Genomic DNA, 22,172 nt, shown 5'->3' with positions numbered 1-22,172 from the left:
GAAGTGTGACACTAAATAAGAATTTTGGCCAGGATGAAAGAAGCAAATTTAAGGTTGAAGAAGGACATAACAGTTATTTTTTATGTTAGTGCAATTGTTATGGTGCAGCAACACAGCCCCAAACTGCTTCTCAGCACAGCGTACCCAAAAAAGCACCACTGACTCTAAAAATCTGCAAACTGACATAAAAAGTACATGTAAAAGCACACAGAGAAACCTTACCAAACTCAAACTACAGTGCCTATAAAAATACACTTTAAACCACACTATGTCCAAACTGCAGAGTAATGTAGGAGCCTCAATGCATTGAGTTTAAATATTTTCTTTAAGTATTTGAATCTATGATGGACTACACCAAGTCCACTTGATGCATTCCCATTCAAAATCAAAGAACATTAACTGCAGTCCTATATTTAGTCAGTTACTTGAAATCTATTTCCTTTCTGGTGTTTTGAGGATATTGCTGGACAGAGTCCCTGCCTCATTAGAATCTTGGATGGTATCTGAGGAAGGAGGTAATAAAAAGCCCCTCCATCCATGCACACACACATCAGTAGGGTGCAGTACAGAACAGCTACCTAATCCTGTTGCTGGCACTTTTCCCCACCAAAAGCAGTGTCTACCATATCAGGATGGAGAAAAAAATAAACCAACTTCAACAAAAGATGAGGGATATTTCTTTTTCTACAAGAAACGGGGTTCACAAATAGGAAACGATTTATATCTCTGGTTGTAAATATCAAAAAATTCTTCTATGACCATGAGATTTTATGTATAGTCTAATAAAAAAAAGTTGCAGTGACAAGACAGACAAAACTGGAATGTCTTATTGTTGCTTTTATAAAATCAGTGTGCAGGACTTGAAACAATACTTGACAGTGACTTCTATAATTTAATAGATGATAGTTTTCTGTCCAGAGTTGGTTGCTCAATCTGAGTTCTTATTTTAAATTCCAGGGAAAACAATAGCATGTAAACAGATTTTGTAGTCTTATCAATGTCATGCTTCCCATACTGATCACATTTACAACCACCTAAGCTTTCATCGCTTCAGACAGTTTATAACAAATACATAAGCACAACAAAATATGTATTGAACTCTTACTAACTTCTGCAAATTTCTAACCGGAAATATATAAAAGCAAAACAAAGCAAAATAAAAATTAATAATTAAAAAACAGTACTCTACTGGATTGTTTAAATAACTCCCTCCCTCTCCGCGCTTTTGTATAATTAGAGTGTAAATAAGAAAATCCATTTTAGGATTGGAGAGATCTATGGTAAGCTTATTAGAATACAGGTAGCTTAGGGTGACCACTCACACTTTTTCAGAATACTGGACATTCTGGTAATTCTGGGAACGGAGGGGGCTCACCCCCACCAGCGAGGCCTTGAATGCACAGTGCATGGTCACGCTGCAAGGAGGATGCCATTTTGAAGAGAGTGTCATCACGCCAGCAGGGACAGGGAACACTATTTAAAATGGAACCCACCATCCGATACTGGGACTAAACACATCCAGTTTTGCTTCAGTACTAGACGGGGGGAAACCTTAGAAATGCAAGACTGACTGGCTTAAAATCACATGAATTGATTACCTAGTGTAGGTTCTTTAATTGATCTGTTCTGTAGTGCTTTTACCTTAAAAATAAAATAGGCTTACATAGGAAGTGCTGTGGGCTAACTGTGGGCAATTACCCTGTTAGTCTCCAAAGAGAAAGTAGGCAAGTCAACTTAAGCAGAGACTCTTATTAGGAATAAGATGGTGAAGGCAGGGAACTGTTCAGCCTGGAGAGACACCGGGTCAGATGGGACAAAGGTGTATCTCTCCACCCAAGAAAGATGATGGCCAGGGGAGCCAGAAGATTGAGTGTAGATGCGCCTACTCTACCACAAAGGGGGAGTGCAGGCGCAGTTGCCCTGAATTGCACTTGTATTCCAACACATACAGACTCAATACCACAAATAAAAATGCACATAAACAATGGTGTATTAAAGAAACATTAACTAGTGAAAAAAAGGAAAGCAGACAGTAAAATAATGTAGCATGTATTCAGTTTTTCTATTTGTTTTTCATTTATCTATACGTTTCTACAATATGCAAGAAATTAACACTCTACATTAATATTATCAGCTTCCAAACAATTAAGCTTAATTACCTATTAGAAACATACTACTAGGCTGCTTGTTGGTCTCATAGTTGAAGGACACGACGGCATGGTCCTGCTAAAATTAAGCTCACTAGAATTTCAGTACAGACCCTGACGGAAGAGTAAAGCATGAAATTAAGCTAAGCACTAATATAAAAAAGGGGAATTTATTTTTCTCCTCAATAGGAGGACTTTACCATGCAGGATTTATTCCAATATGTGGTTGTTTTGCTTTCTGGTGGTGGTTTTGTTTTATTTTGGTTTGGGTTTTTTTGCACTAAGTATTTAGACTTTGATTTAAAAGGATGGGTATAAATCCAAACCTACCCTCCCCTTCCACCCAAAATAAGCCATTTGCTATTTCTTTGTAAAGAGAATGGAACCCAAGATTTCTTGCTCTCGTAATTCCTCTGCTCAGCAAATATCTGTGAAACATACTGGCTACATGTCCCATCCCCCTCTAATGCTGGCACAGAAAGAATACTATCAGTAACGTCTTTAGCTCAATGAAAGATCTATGGGATAGCTCTAAAGCTTCCAACCCTACTGTGGGCATCAATATGATGCCACATGATGGATTTTTTTTCTTTTTTTTCTTCTTCTTCTTTTTTTAAAGCCTAGGAAGTTACATACAAAAATATGTTAAAAGGACATTATTAAGGTTACAATGTCAAATCAAGCACTCAAAAGTAAGACAATGCCAGAAGTAAGTTAGCCTATGCATCTTAATTCAGCCCCCTTGTGTGAATGCATTATGATACAATCTACTTACGTGATCACATATTTTTTGCTATCGGACTCTTGCCTTATTCAGTGCTCAGGATGGACCTGCTCCAGGGATCAATCAGGGTTGTACAGCAAAAGAGACTCTTGTCTGTAAGACCCCTCTCCCTTGTTAGCTGCTATTCTCATGTTAAACATTCTGAACACTGAGCCCAATCTTCAACATCAGAGTTTTGCCATCAAGTTTAACAGAGGCAGAATCAAGAGAGTCATTTATATTTAATAGTTCTCAAAGTGCTGTGGTTGTTTTTTTTTTGCGTTACATCTAGATGAGCTGGCTCTCACACTTCAGCACATATTTTGTTTTAACATGATCACTACTTGTAGCTTAACAATTTGACGGTTTTTAGCACTGAAATGGCAAACTCTCTTAAGACCACCATCATTTATACACTGTTGTAACTTGGGAAACCCAGCATTGATGGGTAGCTCAGGAATTGTTATAACACACAATCTGTTGACTGCAGCTCTGATAATTAAACAATATTAAATTTGCACCTTCACACACACACACACACACACACACCTGATTTTCCCTCTACTAGACAAGAATAAGCAGTGAAGGATTATGCTGAGACGTAAGCAATAATGTACTATATTTACCAGAGGAGAAACAGAATTGGCAAAAATGTTCACTCTTTTTTTGTTTCATGACTAAATGTTAATTTAGTTTTTTCCACTAGTCTCAGAAGCTAACATAATTTAGCATTCATCAATGTTTGAGGTAAATATTATAGCTGTCGATGAAAAGAACAGGCCTAAGGGCATATTAATTCATTTTTAGTACAGTATTCTTGAAAGTGTTAGACACATAAAGGTGGTCATATGAACAAGTAAATGAAAGACCTCTAATTTCAGTACACAGCTGAGAGTCACAACCTGACAAAAATCCATTTTTGTAACACTTTGCCATGATTTTCATGGATACTGCTAGTTGCACACAATTATTTTGTTGCATGACCACCACATACATGCCAGCATTTCTGAAATATCAAAATGATTTTAAGAAATCTGCAGCCAATTGAAAAAAATATATAATCTTAAACTTCACCTCAGAGACTGTTTTTAGGAATTGCTGAGAAGTGGAGTAAGATAAAAAAAGACTACTGTGTGGGGTGCAGAGGGTATGGTGGGTATATATATTTATTTCTTTTTTCAACAGACAAGTGGTGTAATGCAGTATATTGTTCTTGTTTTGCCATAAAAAAAAAAGTTTTAAGAATCATAGGGTTGGAAGGGACCTCAGGAGGTCATCTAGTCCAACCCCCTGCTCAAAGCAGGACCAATCCCCAATTTTTGCCCCAGATCCCTAAATGGCCCCCTCAAGGATTAGAACACACAACCCTGGGTTTCATAATTTATGAATCTTCAGATCCAATAATTCTCACAACCCACCATACCCTCTGCACCCCACACAATAGTCTTTTTTATCTTACTCCACTTCTCAGCAATTCCTAAAAACAGTCTCTGAGGTGAAGTTTAAGATTAATTACAAATTGCAATCACTGGAATTCAAAGGAATTCAAAAGGTGGCTAGGATCAGCCATACATTTATTGATATATCTTATACCCAAGGAGAGGTAATCTTTGCAAACTGTATATTGGCTCTTTTGACCAGCTATATTAGGGACTCCCTCCTGGATTTCAAAAATGTCATACAGTTTCATCACAGCAGCTCAAGTATAATGTGAAATCAAGATGATCCAGAGTCATATGGCTTTCCATGACTAATTCAATTCAACGTCGAAATTACTCCTCTGCCCTACTTCCTTCTGAACTAGTTTTGTGATCCACCTCTAAAACCCAGGCTGGGAAATTCTGCGAAAGAGTTTTCCCTGAGAATCTAACCAACTTCTAAGAAAAGAGGTCTCTGCCCTGATTTGACTTTCCTGTCACCTCCCTTCTTGAATACGGGCTCAGGATTCCCACCATGCCTACCTCCCCATTCTTTTGCAGCTCACAGCCGTTTTAAGGGGTAAATCACAATTTCTCTTTCATCAGTTTCATGGACACTGCCTAGATTCTAAGTGAAGAGCGTAATCAAGTTGGCTGCTCTTAGGTCACAGAAAAGGCAAGAATTCATTTCTCCAAGCAAGAGAATCAAAGGTAAACTTTTTCTTTCTTTTTATTTATTTATTTTTAATCTTGGACATTACAACCAAACACCTGACTTTCACCATGCCCTGAAGTTTCCCTAACTTGAACTGTGACAGTGTCTGGGGGAACAAGTTACACTAAAAAGGACTCTGATGACAACAAGCTGCTCTTTCCCAGCAAGTTTTTTTCTTTAGCAACTAGCACCATGGTATTAATTTTCCTCTGTACTCAATAAAAGTAATAATGCAATTATTTTTGGTAATTACAAGATACATTTGAATTTCAAGAAGGAAGTAACATCTTCTAAAACACAATAAATTAGAAGGGTAGCATTTTCAATATGTACAACTATGTAGTACCAATTTAGCTATAACTGCTGTGATATGTAAGATGCATAACTAAGTTTTTGTATACACATTTTTAGAAGATCTAAAATGCATTAAATGATTAAACAAAACTTCCACCAGTAAATACTTTGCAATTGGTATTACTGAAAATGTATATTAGTAAATAAATGACAATCTCACATATCTGGAGGATTAGATTCCAATAGGAAAAATTTTGAGAAGAGTTTGAATAAGGTCAGACTGATATTATATAGCTTGTTTTCCCAATACATATTTCAGATGGTGTAACTGGTCTTGCGCAATACATTATCATTTTTACTGCTGTACATCCCATAAACCCACTAATAATAGTGTCCAGGACTTTTGTGAAGGATTCTGCATAAATGTATTTGGTCAGTGAAAATTTACTGAGGCCTCACTCCTAAACAAACCAGTTCAAGTTAGGGGTAGTTTTGTCACCATGAGGACTGCAGAATCAGACACTGTACTTACTTTCCGCCTATCAAAAGGAAAGTATATGGAGGTGCATAGAGAAGAGAATAAATTCCATACTTCATGATTGTAGGCAATATTTATGTTCACAGTGATAAAAGGAAACATGACTGATTGTTAAGTACACAGTGCCTGACATTACAGTCCCCACACAGGCAAAACTCATTGACTTTAAGGGGGCATTGCATGAATCAGCACAACACCCTGGGATATATTAAATAAAAGGTGTCAATAATAAAATAGTACTATGTCTTCTGCAAAGAAAATAATATAGAAGTCATCATGATGAAGCAGGAACTTGCAAAACATTGTAATTAACAAGCAGTAAATATTACCCCATATTAAATTAATGGATCTGATGTCTAACATGGTTCTTGTATTCTCAAACATGTAATGGGGGAGGAGAGGCGGGGGTCATCCCCACACGTCATCAGTAGAAGATAGCTTAATGATCAGTTTGAGTATTTACTCGCTATTATCTTAGTGTTTTTTGTATGCACGAGAAAATTAACGTGAAGACAAAAAGGAGCCAGACTATGGCTAATGAATGTACGCTTTTGTCAACAGTTCCTTTATATAAAAATTACTTTGTCTGTATTCTTCATACCCAAAAATAAAGATGAAAGAGCAGACACAATGCATATGTATTAAAGAAGATAAACTGAGGAGTTTGTAGCATGCGTTTAGCACACAACTTTGAATAGTTCCTTATTCTTCTTCTTGAGTTAAAGCTCATTTCTTTGAAAGGATTGTTATGAAGAAAGCTGATTTGCTGAATCAAACAGATGACATTATGACTTACCTGAATCAAGGATTCACTCAGCTTCTTTTCATCCACCTCTAAAATAATATTTTTTATTTCTTCATAAGGCATTCGGAAAGATCCCAGAAAGATTGCTGAAATTAAATAGGAAGTTATTAAAACCAAATAAGTCAAAAGTATGAAGCAACATCATAATTTAAATAAGTTTTTTTTACTGCAAAAAAATTCAGAAATAGGTTAACTATAGGTCAGATTATCAACAGGAAAAAATGGATTTATACAGAGGGCTACATAATGTTTTAGCAAAATAAGTTGTCTCATGGCAATTTCTAATGACAAATGTCCACATTCTTAAAAAATAAAAAGGCAATTATATTTTCCCTCCTTGATAATTTGAACTGATAGGCCAAAGACTGAACTGAGTTCAGGGGACTGGACTAGACGACCTAGAATGACCAGATGTTATAGCAGGAGTGGGCAAACTTTTTGGCCTGAGGACCGCATCGGGTTTTGTCAATTGTATGGAGGACCGGTTAGGGGAGGGGGTCGTGGCCCAGCCCCCGCCCAGCCCCCACCTCCTATCTGCCCCCCCCCCCCCCAGGGACTCCTGCCCCATCCAACCCACCCTGTTCCCTGATGGCCTCCCTGGGACCTCTGCCCCATCCACACACCCCTGCTCCATCCCCTGACCGCCCCCGGACCCCCACCGCCCCATCCAATCTTCCTCTCATGGCCCTCCCCCCCCACCTCTACTGGGGTAGGAGCAGGGCCAGTACTGAGGGGAGCACATGCTGTATGCTTTTAAAGGCTAACACAGCTCTGAGGCTCTCAAAGGAATTTAAGATGAGTTAGCTGAAATATCTCAGGGAAGCCGCACTGCTGTGTGGCCCCTGGGCTAATCTATACACTTCCAAATGGATTTTGGACTTAAAAGTCACCAAGTAGTCCTGACATAGATAGGCTACCACAGTTTCAACCATCTGAGCTGCAATAACTTGAAGAGGTGTCAAATCAGCTTATCAGAGAAGAGTGTCTCAGAGCAGTTTCTACCAGAGATCTAATGTGGCCAAAGTTTCTATCTGAGGTTGGTTTCCATGCAATCATTTTCAATACTGGCTCCATGTACACTTCAACATTAACCATGCCTTAGCACAGCTGTATCAAGGTGAGCCATGTCTGGGTTAACACAAACACCCTGGCCATGATATGGCTCTCCATCGCATCTGACAATGATGTCACCGCATCATGTAGTGTTCTCATGTGGCTATATAGTCCAAACTGTGAGAAGCAAGATTGTGAACAGATGTCACACGGGAACATGCAGTGTCCCACTGAATACTCGACAGGATGCTTGGCCCTTTTTTAAAATCAGTTTTTCACATCTATCTTCTTCGAAGTGTTTACAACCTTTATTGATAGTTGCTCTCCATTATGTCTTTGATATCAAAACTTATGTTGGATGAGCTAAGATTCTATTTAAACGTGTCCTAAATATTTTCGTTGACCACCCCTCCGGCGCTTTATGAGCAATCTTATTTCAGGAGTTTTCATCACTCATTCTAATAACATGACCAGGCCATCTAAGGTGAGCTTTGATAATTATTGCCTTAATACTCTTTCGACTATATTAATTGTTGAGACTGTGTCTCAACAATGGACCTTCAGAATAGAATAGAGACAGCACATGTGACCAACACAGAGGGACCTTCCACTACACTGACCTAGCTGGGGATCAAGCTAGATACATATGCTGGTATACTGCAACTCCCTCAGGATAAGCTTTGGGAGATACTGGGCTTAATTCGAAAAGGTAGAGTTGCAAAGAAAGTTACACTCTGTGAGCTGCAGTCTATTCACAACTTTCCCTGCTGGGTGGTAGCCCTGGGGTTGGCATTCTGTGCCACGCTGGTGGTGACCACTGCAAGCATAGAAAGACCTCACCATTTTAAAAGAGTTACTAGAAAGATGAAGGAGAATTTCAGGGTGTGGGGACAATTTTTGAGTGATTTTAATAGAGTGTCATTCTGGAGGGAGGAATGAATAATGGAGGTTGATTTTAAGACATACTCAGATGCTTTGGAAGGCATGGGTTTTGGGGTATTTTACCAAAGCAAATAGTGCACCCACCTGGTTCCTCCACCTGAATGATAACAGGGATAGTGCAGGATATAACATTTCTGGATTTTTTCCTATTTTGGTCCAGTGGTCATTTGGGGAATGGAGTTCGCAAATAAAAGGGTGTGTTTCTGGTGTGACAACATTGCCGTTATACATGTTATCCATCACCAGTCCTCCAGATCACACAGGGTTATGTGATTGGTAAGGGCATTTGTACTACCATGTTTAAGCTTTAGCATCTATTTCTCTTCCAAGCATGTGACCAGGGTTGATAATAGCATAACACAGTCACTGTCTCGTTTTCAGATGTATAGATTTCAGGATCTGGCACCAGGAGCCAGCAAGGAACCCGAACAGATACTACTAGCTATGGAATCTTAGCATATGATGGTTGTCAGTGTAACGCAGATGTCCGTATCTCCGCAAACATTGCAGAGTTAAATTTTGTGCAATTCCAGGATCTGGAAGGCCTGTCACCAATATGGCCAACTGCAGAGGAACATGTGCTGCAGTACATGGTGTTGTTAGCAATCCGACGACTGGCATCTTCAACCATCTCTACTCGCCTATTGGCCCAATAGGCTAAGCTGTTACCCAGTGATTTAGTTCGAAGGTATAGAGCGGGGTGGTCTGGAAGCACCAGCCTGAGTGAGGATACACATCATTCCATCACTGTTAACACACTTAGGGATCTGGTGCAGATTCTGGAACCCATAAGTGGCTGTGGACAGGAGATGGCCTTACTCAGGCTGGCATTTGTGGCAGCATTTTTTGGAGCTTTTAGAATCAGTGAGTTAGTAGCTGGATCCTGTAAGGCTTCTTCTGGCAGACCTTTGGAACGGAGGAATATACACTGGAAGGGCTGATCGGTTATATTCACCTGGAAGAAGTCAAGAATGGATCAAGGGGGCCAGAGTGAATCCATTATTCTACAGGAGAGTGGCAAGCCTGAGATCTGCCCAGTGGAGGCTGTGAGGGCATACGTGACAATAAGACCAGGGAGGATGGCCCCCCCTCTTCATTCACCGTGATGGGCGTCCCCTCACAACATACACCTCTACCCCGATATAACGTGACCCGATATAACACGAATTCGGATAGCGCTTCGGGGGGGCGGGGCTGCATGCTCCAGCAGATCAAAGCAAGTTCGATATAACGCGGTTTCACCTATAACATGGTAAAATTTTTTGGCTCCCGAGTACAGCGTTATATCAGGGTAGAGGTGTATCAATTTGTTACAGTTTTAAGACAGGGACTGATAAGATTGGGGCTTCTACACATGAATATGGTTCCCTCTCATTCAGGATTGGGGCAGCAACAGCAGTAGCCCAGCTGAGTATGGGAGCTAGAGCAATTCAGGCAATTGGGCATCGGCATTCTCAAGCATACAGAATGTACGCGAGACCCCAGGTGGGGAATCGTTGTTACTTTTCCATTGTGTTTTCATTCCATATGTGGGTAGATGGGCCAGGCAGATGATTGGTATGGTTCTGCAATTCCCCACCACCACTTGGCCAGGGAATATGAAGGGGACTTGCTCCTTAAGGAATTTAAGCTGCCCATAAGAATCAATGCAGAGCAACACAATGTCATCCTGCCACTAAGTACTGAGGCCACAGCTCTACCTTAAAGCTCAAAACCAGAATAAAAGTAGCTTGGTTTTCACAGGTAGTGACCACCTCTAGCTACCACTAAAATCAATGGGATCGAAGGGCGGGGGAGGGGGAGAAAGAGATCAGACCAACTGTTTAGGTCAATTGGTTCTGTGCTATATGGCTAACTTTAGGTGACCAAGTCAAAGTTTTGGCCTGATTGAGCTCTTAGCCCATGATAGTTGGAAAATGAGAACCTACATATTTCTCAGCAGTACTAAATAATAACGTTTTTTTTTCCTGTAAGCCTGCACATATTTTGTTGCGACATTTTTAAAGTACTTTCCAAAAATCCTCATTAAGTAGAATGAATTATATAGGGTCAGATTGCAAGACTATTCTTGAAAGCATGTGGGCAACAAGGCAGGCATATACTAGCCTTATCATACATGGCAGTAATAGATTATTTTATTTGAAAAATTAACAGAATTGTATTGGGCAAAAGTATCTGCCCTTGCTTTCAGGGTAAATTATGCTGGTTTAGTGAAAATAACGGGACAGAAAAGACACAATGATAATTACTACATGTTTTTGTTAATCTATTTAAATATTAAAGATTTCCCAGTTTAGGATAGGACTTGCAGCCTGCATCGATATTAACTGGTGACTTCCAAACACAAATGTGTGAAATACTTCAAAGCTTCTCCGTGTGTTAGATTTGATGGGTAAAGCTTTTCATTTTAAAATGTTTATTTGTTTTAACATTTCCTATTCCACACATTAAATGTATCACTGCAACAATGTACATATCTCTTGCTTTATATAATTTTGCAAATTCACAATCCAAGTAATTCTCAACAGAAAGGTTTAATGGCAGTGAGACCTTTCATTACTAAGATTTCATTATATTTCCAAGACATGTAACATTACATTTAGAAATACATATATACTATGAAGTGTTACCTAAACAATTAGAACAAATTAATTTATCTAAATGAAATGCATTTTGTGATATACTAGCTCTCCTACTCTCACTTGCTCTTGTTCTCTTTTAAACTACAAATCACACAGTTATTAGTCTGAATTAGTTCTCTGGTACAATAGCAATAAGTCACGATGGGGTGAGCTTCAGATGGCTAGAGGGGCACGGCTATTGAGAGACAAGTCCAAGCTCTTTCATGAGTCATGCTATCACAGAATCCCAACCAGCAGCTCCAAAGAAATTTGCCTGGAGGGAGATGGGCTGCAACAGAAAATGAAGTTACCTGTAACTGGAGGTTCTTTGAGATGTGTGGCCCTTACCTGTATTCCACTGAGGGTTATGCACATGTGCCTGGAGCTGGAGCTTTTAGTATTCGACAGTCTGCACATGCATCCTGTGCCACCTCATGGTTAAGCCTGAGGTGGTAAAGGACGCAGCAGGCCACTGGCATCTCCAGTTCCTCCTCTACCACAGATCTGTTGGATCCGCAGCAGAGGGAAAGTACGGTAGGTTTGGAATACTAATAGGGACCGTACATCTCAAAGAACTTCCAGTTACAGGTTAGTAACTTTGTTTTCTTCTTTGAGTGATAGTCCTTATTGTATTCCAACGAGGGTGAGTAACCAGAACTACTTATGTGGGAGGATGGTGTAAGGAGACTGTGGAACGGAGAACTGCTGCTCCAAATGAAGCACCCATGGCGGAATCATGCACTAGAGCATAGTGAGTGGTGATGTCATGCTAGGAGTCTACTACAGGCCACCTAACCAGGTGGAAGAGGTGGATGAGGCTTTTTTTAAACAACTAACAAAATCATCCAAAGCCCAAGATTTGGTGGTGATGGGGGACTTCAACTATCCGGATATAAGTTAGGAAAATAACACAGCGGGGCACAGACTATCCAACAAATTCTTGGACTGCATTGCAGACAACTTTTTATTTCAGAAGGTTGAAAAAGCTACTAGGGGGGAAGCTGTTCTAGACTTGATTTTAACAAATAGGGAGGAACTCGTTGAGAATTTGAAAGTAGAAGGCAGCTTGGGTGAAAGTGATCATGAAATCATAGAGTTTGCAATTTTAAGGAAGGGTAGAAGGGAGAACAGCAAAATAGAGACAATGGATTTCAGGAAGGCAGATTTTGGTAAGCTCAGAGAGCTGATAGGTAAGGTCCCATGGGAATCAAGACTGAGGGGAAAAACAGCTGAGGAGAGTTGGCAGTTTTTCAAAGGGACACTATTAAGGGCCCAAAAGCAAGCTATTCCGCTGGTTAGGAAAGATAGAAAATGTGGCAAAAGACCACCTTGGCTTAACCACGAGATCTTGCATGATCTAAAAAATAAAAAGGAGTCATATAAAAAATGGAAACTAGGACAGATTACAAAGGATGAATATAGGCAAACAATACAGGAATGCAGGGGCAAGATTAGAAAGGCAAAGGCACAAATTGAGCTCAAACTAGCTACAGGAATAAAGGGAAACAAGAAGACTTTTTATCAATACATTAGAAGCAAGAGGAAGACCAAAGACAGGGTAGGCCCACTGCTTAGTGAAGAGGGAGAAACAGTAACAGCAAACTTGGAAATGGCAGAGATGCTTAATGACTTCTTTGTTTCGGTCTTCACCGAGAAGTCTGAAGGAATGCCTAACATAGTGAATGCTAATGGGAAGGGGGTAGGTTTAGCAGATAAAATAAAAAAAGAACAAGTTAAAAATCACTTAGGGCTTGGCTACACTTACGCGGTAGTTCGGCAGCTGGCAATCAAACTTCCGGGTTTGATTTATCGCGTCTTGTCTGGACGCGATCAATCGAACCCAGAAGTGCTCGCCGTTGACTCCGGTAATCCTGCTCGGCGAGAGCAGTACGCAGAGTCGACGGGGGAGCCTGCCTGCCGCATCTGGACCGCGGTAAGTTCGAACTAAGGTACGTCGACTTCAGCTACGTTATTCACGTAGCTGAAGTTGCGTACCTTAATTCGAATTGGGGGGTTAGTGTAGACCAGGCCTTAGAAAAGTTAGATGCCTGCAAGTCACCAGGCCTGATGAAATGCATCCTAGAATACTCAAGGAGCTAATAGAGGAGATATCTGAGCCTCTAGCTATTATCTTTGGAAAATCATGGGAGACGGGAGAGATTCCAGAAGACTGGAAAAGGGCAAATATAGTGCCCATCTATAAAAAGGGAAATAAAAACAACCCAGGAAACTACAGACCAGTTAGTTTAACTTCTGTGCCAGGGAAGATAATGGAGCAAGTAATTAAGGAAATCATCTGCAAACACTTGGAAGGTGGTAAGGTGATAGGGAACAGCCAGCATGGATTTGTAAAGAACAAATCATGTCAAACCAATCTGATAGCTTTCTTTGATAGGATAACGAGTCTTGTGGATAAGGGAGAAGCTGTGGATGTGGTATACCTAGACTTTAGTAAGGCATTTGATACGGTCTCGCATGATATTCTTATCGATAAACTAGGCAAATACAATTTAGATGAGGCTACTATAAGGTGGGTGCATAACTGGCTGGATAACCGTACTCAGAGAGTTGTTATTAATGGTTCCCAATCCTGCTGGAAAGGCATAACGAGTGGGGTACCGCAGGGGTCTGTTTTGGGACTGGCTCTGTTCAATATCTTCATTAACGACTTAGATATTGGCATAGAAAGTACGCTTATTAAGTCTGTGGATGATACTAAACTGGGAGGGATTGCAACTGCTTTGGAGGACAGGGTCATAATTCAAAATGATCTGGACAAATTGGAGAAATGGTCTGAGTTAAACAGGATGAAGTTTAACAAAGACAAATGCAAAGTGCTCCACTTAGGAAGAAAAAATCAGTTTCACACATACAGAATGGGAAGAGACTGTCTAGGAAGGAGTACGGCAGAAAGGGATCTAGGGGTTATAGTGGACCACAAGCTAAATATGAGTCAACAGTGTGATGCTGTTGCAAAAAAAGCAAACATGATTCTGGGATGTATTAACAGGTGTGTTGTGAGCAAGACATGAGAAGTCATTCTTCCGCTCTACTCTGCTCTGGTTAGGCCTCAGCTGGAGTATTGTGTCCAGTTCTGGGCACCGCATTTCAAGAAAGATGTGGAGAAATTGGAAAGGGTCCAGAGAAGAGCAACAAGAATGATTAAAGGTCTTGAGAACATGACCTATGAAGGAAGGCTGAAAGAATTGGGTTTGTTTAGTTTGGAAAAGAGAAGACTGAGAGGGGACATGATAGCAGTTTTCAGGTATCTAAAAGGGTGTCATAAGGAGGAGGGAGAAAACTTGTTCACCTTAACCTCTAAGGATAGAACAAGAAGCAATGGGCTTAAACTGCAGCAAGGGAGGTCTAGGTTGGACATTAGGAAAAAGTTCCTAACTGTCAGGGTGGTTAAACACTGGAATAAATTGCCTAGGGAGGTTGTGGAATCTCCATCTCTGGAGATATTTAAGAGTAGGTTAGATAAATGTCTATCAGGGATGGTCTAGACAGTATTTGGTCCTGCCATGCGGGCAGGGGACTGGACTCGATGACCTCTCGAGGTCCCTTCCAGTCCTAGAATCTATGAATCTATGAGTGGAAAAAGATGTGTATCGAACTCCACATGGCTACCTTGCATATGTCTGCAAGGGGCACATTGTGGAGTGTGGCTGTAGTTGTAGTTTTGCTAGATCAAAAAAAAAAAATACAAAAATTAAGCATCAAGATAGCTCTCTTGAGGTTCAGCTTAAAGGTTACAAGCAAAACAAAAGCACCTGGGGTTAGCACAGAGGAGTCCACAAGCCAATAAAAAATAACAAATAACCCTAATCGCATCTACCTAGATGTTCCTTGACTTACTTACATATATGGGGTTTCAGATAAGCAATCATTAGGTATGATCTGATGGTTTTCGCAGAAGGCCCTTCCAGAACCATACAGGAAGGGGCTGGGTAAAAATTGAATGGCTGTCCACCAGCAGGTGAAAAGCACTAATGGCAGCTTTATGGAACTGAGGACCAGTTCTGAATCCTTCAGAAAGAGGAAAGGGATGCCCATCGCTTTGGGGACAAGGCCCTGTCGTGTAGCCCAGGAAGTGAAATGCATCCATTTGGCATCCATCTTGTGGAATCTTTCCTGCTTCTTGAAAGGACATCTTGCATTGCGAGAGAGTACTCCTCAGCTAGTGGAAGGAGCCATCCAAAAACCAAGCCATCAGTCGAAGGGTGTGCAGGTTGGGGTGTCTGAATCTACCGTTGTGTTAAGTAGCTCTGGGAACATCCAAAGCGTGAGTGGAAGGTGCTTCAACATTCAGAGGAGAAATGGGAGCCAGAATTGGTGAGGCCAGCAGGGGGCAATCAGGATGGTTGCTGCTTTCTCTCATCTGATCTTGTGGACTACTCGTGGTAGGAGGAGCTGGGGGGGGGGGGGGGGAGCATAGTTTGTGCAGTCCGACCAATTGATGATAAGGGCTTCCCCCTGAGACGGAGCTCCGATTTCATAAATTATGAAGCTCCGATATCTCCCCTTGAACAATATTGGGTGCATCTGGTAGTGGTGTGGGATGTGAAAAGATCCCTCACTGGAGTTCCTAATCAGTCAAAAATGTCCATGATTGCAGAGTCGTGAGGGTGGAGCAGGGGTGTAGTAGTTTGGAATGCTCTGAAGTCACCTGGATGACCAATGAGTGTGGTAAAGGATGAGAGAACAGGAACACTGACCCTTTGGTAGGGACATACTACTACTTCTCAGCCCCTTTCAGGATGGGTGCATGTGTGGCTGGGGTACACCAGTGTGTGCCAGTTGGAGGATGGCATCATTGGTTGGTAGGACCAACCTCACTGGTACCGAACTGTGCAAGATGTCAAGCAGCCGGTGCTGACTGTCTTGTACATCCTCTAAGGGGATCTCTAGGACATTGGCTATTCACACAGCAATTCTTGGAACTGGCGACAGTTCTCCAGTGGAGAGGAGGGGATTGAAGAAGTGGCTGCATCTGGAGAAGATGAGGGATACCAGTGAAGTCAGGCTAACCAGTGCGTCAACCAACACTATGTCGGAGCGCCTACTAGACGAGGGCTGGTAGTGGCAATGTGGAGAAATTCTCTTGAACCTAGCGGGATCTTTCAGAGCATGAATATTGGGGCCATGACCCAGTTGACCTGCTGTTGCATAGCCTGGGACCACGGTGCCAGATACCAATTATGTGGATAAGGCAAGGTGGGAAACTACCATGGTGCCACTGGAACATTCCGGTAGTCATGCTTCCAAAACGAGAGATATGGACAGTGTCAGACATCCATATCATCTGAATCAGAGGAGTCAGAATTCTCGCCAAATGGTGGTACTGTCGGAACTACTGAAATAGAAAGCAGCAGGAACATAGCGGTCGAAGGGTCCCTTCAAACTGGTGATAAGATCGGGGCTCATGGAGACGGTAGTTCCTCCAGTGCAAACAACTCATGGGCACCCAGGGCTCTTCCCATCTCCCAGGGGTCAATGGTATCCGTTCCACTGGAGTAGCCAGTACAGGGAACTGCATCTATCTGGAGACCGACAGTGCCCGGGACACCAGCGGAACTGGAGCAGATGGAGTGGTAGGATCTGTGATTGACCTGGGCAGATCCAGCTATCAGTGCGCCCATTTCTCGGTCTCGTGAGACAAGGAACGTGACTGGAACTCATGGACAGTGCTGAATCCTTCATAGACTTGGAGGAAAACTTACTGCTATGCTTAATATGCGCATGCTTCCTTGGTTCACGGCTATGCCCCAGCATGAAGTCCTTAGCACTGGTACTGGCAGAACACGATGGTGGTTCTGCGGTAGGGGGAGCATTGCTCGCCTGTTCGGGCTGATATACAGGGGGCTTCCCCAGCCATGATCCGATGCCGGTCCCATGGCATCCTCCATAAAGTCTTTCCTGAGATAGAGAGTCTGGTTCTCTTGAGTACCGGCAGGAAAGGAGAAGCAGATATTGCACGTGGCTACAATATGGGCTTCCCCCAAGCAGTACAAAAAGTGCTGGTGCTCATCACTGATGGAAAATGAGCGAGAACAGGAAGTACAGGTTTTGAACCCCAGCATCTTTGGCATAATTCAGTACCCAGTCCTGCGTTCTGGGGAGAGGGGGACAAGGGAGTAGTTTGGCGGAAAACACCATATAAGTGGCGTCCCAATTTCTAAATCTGCTACGAAAATGGGGGGAAATCAAACCAAAAATACAGAACAAACAATAAATCTAAACTATAAACAGTACTAAGGATATTTTTGTAAACTTTGGAGTAGAAACTCTGACTCAGACCAAGTGGCGGTGAGAAGGAACTGGAGTTGCCGGCGACCTGCCGCGCCCTTTATCGCCTTGGGTGAATCCATGAAGTGGCACAGGGTACATATGCAGACTGCGAGGGTGCATTGTGTGTGTGCATAACCCTCAGTGGAATACAATCACTCAAAGAAGAACATGGTCTACTGATGGTAAAGAGCAGTAAATCTTGAGTGAGTTTTGACTGGAAATGTGCCTAGACCTGAAGAGAAAGGCATTTGAAGTAGCTACTTCTTTTACTCTCTTTTTCCTCCTAAGAACCTATGCCCAGACCCCACAGAAGGGCCTCAGAAATGACTGGAGGCTTGTTGAGAGAATGCAGTCGTGCTGCCACTTCCCCACTGCATGGAGTTTGGGGAATCTTCAAAACCATTTTGCTACACGTGTTTCATGCAGTAGCATGCATTATTTGTCCAGAGCTCAGCAACAAGCAGATGAATAAGGATCTGGGTTCTGCAGAACAGCTGCAACAGCATGAGGAAAATAAATGTTTATTTCATTTTATTATTTTCCTTGTAGACTGAAAATGACAAGACAAGAGGGGGAAGGGGAATTAACACAACAACCAGTCAAAGCTGGTTTGCAAGCTCATTTTTCTGCTTATCAGATAAATGATGTAATACTACTTACACAGATTCTGTGCTGTTTTTCCATCCAAGATTCTTAATTCTTTAACTCGTTTCTTTGGCAGAACTACTTTCTTTTCTTCTGTATCATCTACTGCCTTTTTAGCTGTAAAATAAATGTGTACATACGAGTTTCTAATTCACCAATAATAGTTTTTAACAGATACAACTTCATTTAAGACACTAATGCTACCCTAAAGGGGGAAAAAATAACTTTTCAATTTTTTCTTCAGTTCAAGGGAAAAGAAATATGTTAGCTCACAATAAGATCTTCTCATAATCACAATGGCAAGTAAAACAAAATTATAAAGCAGTAGAAGGGACATACAGAATTTACAAATTGAAATTTGATAGGACACTCTGATGTATACTTCCGCTCGTGCAAAAATACTAAAATCACAGAAACTGGTTCTTTTCTCAGTTTTTCTTCATTTCAAAATCCAGCACATTCAACAACAAATTCTCCAATGATTTGATACAGCTCAAAGAAGATGAGAGCCATCTGCTGAAGCACCACTTCCTGTACCATCCTGAAGGTTTCCCTTCTAGGAACTCATCAGTCAAAGCCCAGTTTTGTTTATGAGATCTAATGACAATACCCTCCAAGTGGTATAACTGTAGGCATCCATTTTCATTTTTAATAATGTAATCAAAATTATGAATACCGTTGCTATAATGCATGAAATCAAATCAGAACTATTATGAATATTCTAGGTTTTGGATTAATAAATTTGTTTATCTAATTGAAAGTTTTATATTTGGAACTTATAAAATTATATATACTAACACACTCTTCATATTTTAAACTTGTAAATATGAACACTTTTGCATAACTGGACATATTAAATATTTGTCATGCAAATGTCACAGGTACCTATTAAATTAATCTTAAATTCTATCAAGCAAATGCACACACATGGCTTTCTTTATAACTGAAGGTCCTCCGAGGTAATACGGAAAGGGAAAAAAGGGTTTGTAGATTTGCTTTTTAAGATGCTTAAAGGTGGTCTGTAAAAGTTAGTAGTTTGTTTTTCAACTTTAGGAAATTCATATTTTTATTATTCTGGAAGACAATAATGAATGCCAAATTAATGAAATTATCTTATTACAAAACTCATAAGGAAGACAGCTGAGCAACGGAAAAGAGACGGCACATTTAGTTGTTTTGTGTACAACTTACTCTTTGTTTGTTTACACTTTTTGAATTTCCAGTGACCAATGAATGTTTGGAAGAAACCAGGTTTCTGTCAAAAATGCAACACTTCACCTCCCTCAACTGTAACATAGGAGTGAACATCACACTTCTTCCAAGAGCCCTCAAAACAAACAAACAAAAAGCAGCAAAACCAGGACTCAACTGCAAAACATCATTTAACCTAGCTTGTACCCTTTTGCAGGTCATCTTTAAAAATGACGATACAAATATTTGTCCATTTGAGATTAGAACTTCGATGCCTTCGGAGACATAAACGAAGGATACAAATCAAGAATGAGTAACTGTCACCTAGGATCTGATCCTCCAAACACTTCTGCACATAAGTAACTTTACACAATAGAGTAGGTCCATTGAGCGCAATAGCAATGGCCTACTTCCATGCTGAAAGTTACGCAAATGTTCATATCTGCAGGATCAACAATTCAGTTAGTATATAATGATATCAAAAGCAGGATTAAATTTTACAAGTATCAGTCACCAATAGACTTTTATTGGCTATCACATTCTATTGGCCATCTCCATTTAATTGACAGCCTTCCCCCCAGTGTCTGGGGGACAATCTTGTCTCAATAACTGCCCCATTTCCCACTGCTTCCCTTCCTGTAGCAAAGTTATATGGACCTGCATTTCCAAAATGTCATAATTACCTGTTTTCAGGATCAGGAAGGAATTTTTTTTCCAGTTGGGCCAAACTGGTGAAGATCTGGTGAGGTGTGTTATGTGTTGGGTTTTTTTGTATTTTTGGGGGAGGGGGGGATTAGGGGCATGGGTGTGTGTGTGTGCGTGCGCACATTGTTTGCAGCATTGTGGAACAGTAAGATTAAAAGGAAAAAGAACGGAAATTGTAATATTAAGAGATAATGTACAAATGTTTTGTTCATCGTAATTTGCAGCCAATGTCCAGTGAAAATAAAAAGGGTCAGATCCCAGAGTTAAATGAGACCCGGGATTTCGCTGGTAGATCTTTTGCCTGTAGGAAGAAGAGTAGACCTTTAAATTTCACAGACAGAGGTTCCCTTGGCTACCTCCCTCACAGGTGGAGGGCTAGAGGATTCAGAAGTGAGATGAGCCCTAGAGATAGGCTGAAAAGGGTCTACCCTGAATCACTGGTTATATGGTTGGAGCCCTGTAACTCCACACGAGATCCAATTAAATGGTGGTGCAAGAGAAGGGGCTAGCATAAAGCACTCCTCATCTATTGTTAAATTAAGAAAGTTGCTGCCTGCTGTTTAAATTGATTCTGTCGTTCATTTACCTACATGTCTTGATCAATATTTGCAAATTGTCATCAGAGGGTCTACTCAGCCACTGATCGCATTTGCTCCTGTTTATTATATGGTAATGTACATTATGCACAGGTGATTTTGGGAGAGCTCTCTTGGGAAAGTAATGACAAATATTTACTCCTCAGACAGTAATTTAATAGTCAATATCCATGCAAATTTCAACATTTACACAGTAGCATGGATCTGTGGCTAGTAAAAGTACTGTGGAAAGGCAGGTTTCAGAGTGGCAGCCGTGTTAGTCTGTATCAGCAAAACAACAAGGAGTCCTTGTGGCACCTTAGAGACTAACAAATTTATTTGGGCATAAGCTTTCGTGGGCTAGAATGATTAATACAGTAACAGCTAAACATTAATCAAAAACCTAGAGATTGCAACCTGGTAGTATTTCCATTCATCTCTATTATTTATATCATTATGCCTTATATTTGAAAAAAATCTGTAGGTTTAAAAAAACAACACTTATTTGAATGTGTGTAAACACACAGGCATACACTACTTAAAGTACTGGAGATAAGGATATTGTTAAGTCCTCTGCCGCCATTGCTATTTGCATTCTCTCCCCCTCCTCTCCCTTCATTGAGGCAATATATTGTGCATTAATAGGATGTGTCACTCAGGAATTAATTATATTTCATTACTAGTTACATTGATTAATAGTTGCTCAAGTTGCCATGGCAACTTTAACATACATGTTGAATTATACGCCAATAGGTGTGTGCTAAGTGAGTTTAAGAAGAGTAGCCATATTTGCATCCACAGTACAATACATAGGATGGATTTATGTCAGTGATCTTAAAGAAGATGTAAATTAACGGGGAAAATATAAAAGAATGATTTTCTATTCTAGCTGGACTGCAATGGAAATAAGCATAATTTTAATTAAAAATCCTATTGAATACCCTTTACCATGGCATCTTGACATCTCACATTTAATTTAAAAATGAAAAATCTACAAATGGATGACACTAAAATTCAGAGATTCTCCAACTTTTTCAGAGTGTAGACTGCCCTAATAGAGACAGTTTCACAGACATCTCTCCCATTCAGTTGTGTGGACCACTTTCCTCTTTCGCTCTTCTTACAACATCCCCATGGAAACTACACCATTTGCATAAATGGAAGATAATATTAGGAAGTAGTGTATATCAAGCTTCCTTTTGATGGAAAAAAAAAAAGGAGTGATCTCATAATAAGCAAGCTCTTGAAATACCATGCATATACTCTGATAAGTATGAATAAAAAATCATGTAGGAACCTTCACTTTGATCATGGATACGCTACTTTTTTTAAATTTTATGATTAAGAAATGTCTGTGTCAGATATTACACTCACATGCATTGTTTACTTCAGCTTAATACAGTATTCAGTGTGGACCATATATGCAATGTGTAAACAAACATGTATCTGAATTAAACTAAATTCATGAA

General features: G+C 40.6%; 1 protein-coding gene across 1 annotated transcript in view; it reads right to left on the bottom strand.

Annotated features, from left to right (window-relative positions):
* Positions 1 to 22,172, bottom strand: part of DIAPH2 (diaphanous related formin 2) — a 908,304-nt gene that overhangs the window by 533,701 nt on the left and 352,431 nt on the right. Inside the window, exons 18-19 of the mRNA XM_065411177.1 lie at positions 18,248 to 18,349; positions 6,672 to 6,766 (exon numbers count right to left, since the gene is read on the bottom strand). Of these exons, the coding sequence (XP_065267249.1) occupies positions 6,672 to 6,766; positions 18,248 to 18,349 (197 nt within the window). The remainder of the gene's footprint in view (positions 1 to 6,671; positions 6,767 to 18,247; positions 18,350 to 22,172) is intronic.

This window comes from Emys orbicularis, chromosome 9 (genome assembly GCF_028017835.1).
Source record: "Emys orbicularis isolate rEmyOrb1 chromosome 9, rEmyOrb1.hap1, whole genome shotgun sequence".
Taxonomy (NCBI): domain Eukaryota; kingdom Metazoa; phylum Chordata; order Testudines; family Emydidae; genus Emys; species Emys orbicularis.
The sequence above is the reverse complement of the archived record's forward strand: the minus strand, read 5'-3'. Positions and strand labels throughout refer to the sequence as shown.